General features: G+C 41.2%; 2 protein-coding genes across 6 annotated transcripts in view; one reads left to right on the plus strand and one right to left on the minus strand.

Moving 5' to 3' along the window:
- Nucleotides 1–288: 288 nt before the first annotated feature.
- nkiras1 (NFKB inhibitor interacting Ras-like 1) lies at nucleotides 289–4290 on the minus strand. Of its 5 annotated transcripts, none has more exons than XR_001423308.1 (5): nucleotides 4196–4290; nucleotides 3838–4000; nucleotides 2948–3189; nucleotides 1225–1919; nucleotides 289–1188 (listed from the first exon to the last, which is right to left on the minus strand). XR_001423308.1 is itself a non-coding variant. In XM_015024175.1 (4 exons), the coding sequence occupies exons 1-4, from the start codon at nucleotides 4273–4275 to the stop codon at nucleotides 1677–1679; spliced, it is 666 nt and encodes a 221-aa protein (XP_014879661.1). In that variant the 5' UTR covers nucleotides 4276–4281; the 3' UTR covers nucleotides 289–1676. The 5 variants fall into 5 exon arrangements, 1 of the variants encoding a protein (XP_014879661.1); XR_001423306.1 differs by having other exon boundaries at nucleotides 4119–4288; XR_001423305.1 differs by having other exon boundaries at nucleotides 3838–3938; nucleotides 4196–4281.
- Nucleotides 4291–4424: 134 nt separating this feature from the next.
- rpl15 (ribosomal protein L15) overlaps nucleotides 4425–6908 on the plus strand; it is an 8661-nt gene continuing 6177 nt past the window's right edge. Inside the window, exons 1-3 of the mRNA XM_015024176.1 lie at nucleotides 4425–4503; nucleotides 5168–5349; nucleotides 5440–5576. Coding sequence (XP_014879662.1) covers nucleotides 5178–5349; nucleotides 5440–5576 — 309 coding nt within the window. The 5' untranslated portion in view covers nucleotides 4425–4503; nucleotides 5168–5177. The remainder of the gene's footprint in view (nucleotides 4504–5167; nucleotides 5350–5439; nucleotides 5577–6908) is intronic.

Genomic DNA, 6908 nt, shown 5'->3' on the forward strand with positions numbered 1-6908 from the left:
TGGTTGGTGGACATGAACCAGACAGAGCTGAGTCCTACAGAGGACCAGGAGGAATGCCACTTTTGTTATCAATGATGAACTTTCTGCAGCTCATCTACTCGATCTAAATCAGATTCTTTCTTCCACTGATGAGTCTATTAAACTCCTAGCCTTCCCATGAAACATGTCTCTGATTAACAGGGTTCTTGTTGGGACTGGTTCCCTGTATCGAAGTTATAAAACCTCCAAAATCTGCCCTCAAACTGTCCCTGAAGTCCCAGAACCACTTTTTTCTTTATTTCCTTTATCTACGAGAATAATAGAGTGAAGCAGGACCGCCCCACCCCACATGTGGCTGCAGGTTGCTGACTAGTTAGCTAACAGCAGCTAGCTAAAAAGAAAAACAAGTCTCTGCAAATAGCAGTACTTGTCTATGACAGAGGATTAGAGCAAGAAAAAATAAATACGTTTTCAAGAATAAAGTTGTGATATTGCAAGAAAAAAGTCGTACATTAATGAAGTCTAATTCAAGAATAAAGTACGACAAAAAAGTAATGAGAATGAAGTCAAATATATGAAAAAAATATAATTCGAGAATAAAGTTGTAATGTAATATTCGGAGACTGTTGTAATTTTATGAGAACAGAAACACAAAAAAATTAAAACAAAGAATGCTGGTAATCTTGTGATGGCTCCATTTTACAAATGGAACATCATTCATCTTAACACATCAGCATCCAAATATCATCAATGACTTGTGCAAACTGATTATATTTCAAAGAAAATCCTCAGACTAGATGAGTTGCTCGCATGAGGTCTTGATCATTTTATCAAAGATTTCTCTTATTAAAACAACTTTTTTCTAGTAATTTTACCACTTTCTTCTGGCAATATTACATCATTAAATGACTTTATTCTTGTAATTTAAAAAATAACCAATTTTTTAGTCCCTTGTGTGGAGGTAACACTGAGATCTACAGCTGGTCAGACACCCTGACTAACAGCATGTTAGCCTATAGAAACAATACTAACCTGCTGAATGAACACTGACAATTGCCAGCTGCTTTTACAATCAAAATAATGAAACTCGAGCTAACATCACTATCAGTGCAGTCCAGGTTTAAAAACGGCTACATTTTGTTTTTAAGTCATAAAGTGTCATCATATCAGCCCAGACTGAACTGGGATTGGCCTCCAGCTGTGTGTCGCCTGGTTCACCAATATTCTGATCAAAACCTTTAAAACACGCCGCCATGCAAGCAGCCGCTCACACATCTAAACCGGGTCAGGCCTCTCAGTCCGGCCATCTCCACGGTTATCAGCTCTGCTGATAGCAGCAACTCTGGATAATCCAGCAGGGGGCAGCAGAATCCCTTTTAGGGATTTGGATGCTCAATGCTCAAACTGGATCAGTCTCAACCTCAGCCTCACGCCATCAACAGCAGGAGGAAATTAATTAGCTACAGACATGAATATTAATTAGAAATCTACTCACTAACATCAGTTCACATATTGCACTATGATTTCTATTACAGCAACCTCAGTGGACTCAGGAAGCTGCTCCACCTGACCAACCACATGCTGCCATGTTTAAGAATCAAAGAATCAAGCCTGTATATAATGTTCTAACTGCAGATGGTTAACACTGCAGAGGAGTGTAAACTGGTTGAGTTGGGGGTCCGGGTGGGCGGGGCCTCTCAGATGTCATTGGAGGCCGTGCCTTTGCTTTTGCGTCCAGGCAGAGGGAAGGCCGACTTGCTCTGCGGCTGGGTCAGCCGGCTGGTCAGCTGGATGAAGGGTTCGATGAGTGAGCCGCGCTCTGTCACGGTCACCTCCCACAGCTTCACCTTCTCCCCCCGTGCCCACTGCTGCGCCGCCTCCTGCTCCACCTGACGGAGCTCGGTCAGGTCGCTTTTGTTCCCCAGGACGATGATGGTCACCTGGAAACACAACACACGTTTAGTAAGCTAATGTGGAGCACGGCTCACAGGAAGCTCAGCAACCTAGCGAACAGCACATGCAACTCTCAGATCAAGTGTTGGCACATGTGTGATGTTCCTCTGGCTTCAAGAGCCCAGGGTAGGACCCTCTGTGGTTCTATGGCAGGCTGTTTTACCATTTAGTCAGAGTGTAGCCAGAGATAACGCAAATACGCATTTTGTCTGGTCAAAATATAATTAGATTAAAGGCACACTATTATGTAAAATCAACCTTTTTAACCTTTTCATCATGTTATAATTTTATTCACTCATAAAAAAACACACCTGGTGTGTTGCCTTGATTCTTTCATACGTGACTGAGAAATCCTTTAATCTACACGCCAACTATTCCCCTGTGAAAAACGCCTGGGTGGACCTAGCCCCGCCTTTGAGGCGCAGCTCCTCCTCAGAGCTGCAGTTTTCAAACTTCTGCCTCACAAAGCAGCTCTCCCCACCACTCCACTGGATGAAGAGAATCTGTTAGCAACAACAGATAAAGTCTTGCCACAGATTCCCTGGTTTAGGTCTGAACTTTAAGTAGACCATTCTAACAAATAAATACACTTTAATCCAATTGATTTCATTGTACCTGTTTTTAGCTCCATCCATCTTTCTGTTAATTCTAAGCAGCTTCCCTGTCCCTGCAGAAGAAAAGTTTCTCCAAAGCATGATGCCGTCACTACCGTTCAGATGGTATATTCAGGATGATGTGCAGTGTTATGGCTTTCGTCTTGCTGGCATACACAACTCATCAGAAGCAGCTTTCTGCAGCTCCTCCAAAGTCATCTGTGCAGGTGGTCCATCCTCTCTCTGGTCAGATGATGGATTGATCAAAACTCTGGGAAATGTTCAAAGCTTGGGATGTTGTTGTAGAAACTAACCCAGCTTTAAACTCCTACACACTTTTCTCTCTGACCTGTTGGCTATGGTTTGACCCTATATCAGAAGTATTTTTGAGATGAGGTGTAAGTGCAGCAAACAAGCATCACCTCCTTCTTGTCTCTGGACTTGTCGATTTCCTTCTTCAGGAAGTCAATTTTCTTGAAGGACTCCAGGCTGTCGACACTGTAAACCAGCACGAAGCCGTCGGCCACAGAGTAGTAGTGCTTCGGGAGGTCTTGAGTATCTTGAAGTCCTTTGGTGTCGTAAAGCCTCAGCTGCTCCTTCACCCCTCGATCGGTCTCCACCGACGCCACGTACACGTCCTCCTGCGTCTCATTGGACTCAGAGCCTGGACACCAACAGGAAGACACAGCCAGTCTTTCGGCAGCAATAACAACACTGTCCCACAGCAATGCTGTCAAATTAGGGCATATTAGGGCCACTGCAGATAAAAAAGTAAATTAAAAAAATTGTAAATATTTTTTTTTAAATCACTGAAATTTTCTTGGAAAAATAAAAAGAAAAGGCGTAAATTTACGCCAAAAAAACCCCTCAGAACTTTTGAGGTTAATCTCAGAAATCTTCCAGATTAAAAACATGGAATTATCGGAATTTTAAAAAAGTCTTAATGTTAAATTTTTCAAAACAGAAATTTTCACGTTTTATAGAAATTTTCTAAGATTATTCTCTAAATTTCCGTGTTTTTGGCGGAAATGTACTTTCCCCCCCTTTTTTAAAATCTACAATGGCCCTAATACGCCGTCATTGCCTACCAACTGCGTCGCACTTGAATTTCCCCATTGAGGGATAGTAAAGGATATTTTTATTTTATTCAGTACGAGGTTTTTAATCTGTACAAACACAAACTGTGCTCTGTTAAAATATCAGTTACTTTATTTTCAAACAGGTCAGTGAAGTTGAACGCAATATTTCATGTAAATAAAGGACCAGTCGCTGTAATTAGTATTTGTTGCCTTGGAGTCAGAACCCTGCTTACCAACAGAGTGGTTTCCATACAGCAGCTGCTCCAGAATGGCTGTTTTCCCAACCGCTGCCAGGCCACACACCACCACTTTACAACCTTTTCCCATTTCGACCCTGGGTTGAGAGAAGATAAAGCGGGTCCTTACTGACGGTCACGGCTGATTGGCATGTTCCACCTGCATTCACACGAAAAAAACGTCCCTTTAAAGAAGCAGAAAAGCTCCCATCTAGGAGCAAGTACTCTGTTGCTAGCAACTTCGCATTAACGTCTTGTGCTGCGTGATATAAACACACCAATAAAAGTCGAGCTGCGAATAAACTTTTTGTTCACAATATCTACACATAAAATACATTTGTCAAGGTGAACGAACCCGGAAACTGTCTGTAAAACCACAATAAAAAGCCGGTGTATCCATTCTGTAGCTACATTGGTTGTTTGCTCACAGCGCATGCGCGTACTGTGAAGTAGATATTTTTGCCCGTACATCATGAAGGCGTAATTTGATTTTATCAAACTAAACAGTAAGAGCAGTTCATAAACAAAGAGAATAATTGAAAAATATATACATAAAATGAATAATTGAAAAACCACATTTCCCATGAGCACCGGAAAGGAAACGAACTGCCATAAAGCATGCTGGGTAAAATCCCTCTCTCTTTCCGGCTGGTACGCCATCAAGTAAGCTAGAATTCCCATACTTCTGAAGCAAACACAATCCACAAAAATCATTGTTTATACAGATTCATCTGCTGATCCAACTTAGGGGATAGATTCGGATGTTCGTTATCGTCTTTTCATCTCGGCTATTTTGTGATAAATATTTTGAATTCTGTGATTAAAGTCTTAGTTTAGTTGGACGTGCATTCTGGTAGACCGCTAGCCATTAGCATTCCTGTTGCTGAAGCGCTAGGTGCAGGATTTATTTAAATACAGAACATTTGAGTTGTATCCTGACTTCGTTGTCTTTTTATCAGTTATAGTTTGTGGCGTAGTGTCCTAAATATTAACCTCGAGAGAGGTGGTGGCGCTAAGCTAAGCGGCTAACACTGCTGCTTTATTTGTAGCATGTAGTTGAACGTGGATAAGTTATCCATTGGCAATAGAACACATTGATTCGGTGATTGTTGTTTGTTGGGTACTTCATCATATTTGACATGTCTGTATGGGTTTGTACGTTAAGGTGTGTATAAAAAGAATGAGCCATGTTGTGAGGAATCTGAATGAAGCCATGTGTAGTCCCATGCTTCAGATTTATTGACCAGTGAACAGCCAGTCTGATTTCTTTGGAACTCATTAAACTGCCATCTGAGTTGACATTGTCTGAAATATTTATGTCCTTTAGGTAAGTCAACATGGGAGCCTACAGGTATATGCAGGAGTTGTGGCGCAAGAAGCAGTCTGATGTGATGCGCTTCCTGCTCCGCGTTCGCTGCTGGCAGTACCGTCAGCTGTCCAACCTCCATCGGGCCCCCAGACCCACCAGGCCTGACAAGGCTCGTAGGCTGGGCTACAAAGCCAAGCAGGGTGGGTACTTCCCTGTGGACTTAATGGGGAGCAGTTCAATGCACCGTTCATCATCGGTGCTAGCTTTAACTATTGTCTGTTTTCATCCAGGCTACGTCATTTACCGCGTCAGAGTGCGCCGTGGTGGCCGCAAACGCCCCGTCCCTAAGGGAGCGACCTATGGCAAGCCGGTGCATCATGGTGTGAACCAGCTCAAATTCGCCCGCAGTTTGCAGTCCACTGCTGAGGTATGAGAACAAGCTGCATTTCACCAACCTGGTCCCAACTATCAGTTCAGCGTCGTGTTGAAGTGACACTTTGACATGGAATAGATGTCTAGTTCTGTAATTTCCAGTTGATTAAACTTGTTTTAGAGCTCAGGGTTAACCAGAGGAGGCCCAAGAGAAAAACAGAGCTCTTATTCATCACAACTACTCCAGGCTCAACACTTTATAGCTGTTTGACCTTTAACCCTGAAAGACCCAAACAAAAAATATATTTCAGCAAGCTAGGTGGTTTTGTTGAACAGTAGAGGTGAAAATGTGTTCAGATATTTGTTTTTCTTCGCTTATGTAAAGTTTTATGAAAATGTAATATTAAATATAGTATAAAATTATTCAGGCATTTTGTACAAATATTGCTCAGAAATAAGAACTACACACATAAATCCACCTTGATTTCTTTAACTTTGGACAATTCATGTGAAATGGATCTTATCTACATATTTTGAGGACATGACTGCACATAAACGGTCAGTAATAGTCATCCCACTGGTCCAACTTAGCCACTTTGTCAATATATTTAATAACTTTTGAAACTTAAAAAAAAAAAAAAAAAAGTAATCTGCAGGTCAGGCTTTCTAATAATTTGTGATCAACCAGAAAACTCCAATCGGTGCACATGTTGAAAAACATTGTAATCATCCAAAGATAAACTGGAAATGCATTTAGCTCCCTTGTGGTTCAGTGAATGTCCTGCTCAGTCCATGTGTTTCAGGGTGTGGTTTACTGTGACCCGGTGCTGGGACTTATCTGCAGATTCCCCATCTACATAATTTAAGACTGAACAGTAAGGGGTCAAGTTCTCAAAGTTTGAGTGAAAAAAAGAAGAAAAGTCAACTTTTGGAAATAAATCATCTTTAGTTTGAATTGGAAATATTGTAATATTACAGCAGTGGGTCTTAATTAAAGTATGGTGGGCCATGTACGCCACACGATCTAACCAGTGAAACAAAGTGCAGAATGGAATTTATTCAACCAGAACAACTGATGGGACGTAGAGACATGACTGATCATTTAAACTGTCCTGGACAAACGTATTAAATTTGTTGTTATATTTAAACAGTTTAATACATAACAATGAAGGTATTTACTGGTTATAACCTTTTATAAAAGATGACTGAAGTAGAAGTAGTAAAACCTGACTGGACGTCCTGCTCACTTCAACCTGCAACATCGTTTTTGTAGCTGAAATTTTTAATGGCCAAAAAAGATTCACCATAACCATTTGATCTAAATTCACAGGTTAGTTATTAATATAAAAATCCCAAGAATAGAGCGGCAGTGACTCTTTGCATATTT

The sequence above is a fragment of the Poecilia latipinna genome, unplaced genomic scaffold (genome assembly GCF_001443285.1).
Source record: "Poecilia latipinna isolate Pla-1442-1.1 unplaced genomic scaffold, P_latipinna-1.0 Scaffold3559, whole genome shotgun sequence".
NCBI classification, from domain to species: domain Eukaryota; kingdom Metazoa; phylum Chordata; class Actinopteri; order Cyprinodontiformes; family Poeciliidae; genus Poecilia; species Poecilia latipinna.

Coding starts and splice junctions, on each gene's coding strand:
- nkiras1 (XM_015024175.1), bottom strand. CDS start 4,275: ATGCGCTGTGAGCAAACAACCAATGTAGCTACAGAATGGATACACCGG. Junction 3,939..4,195: donor GTTTTACAGACAGTTTCCGG/GTTCGTTCACCT, acceptor CTCTCAACCCAG/GGTCGAAATGGGAAAAGGTT. Junction 3,190..3,837: donor GTATGGAAACCACTCTGTTG/GTAAGCAGGGTT, acceptor GTTGGTGTCCAG/GCTCTGAGTCCAATGAGACG.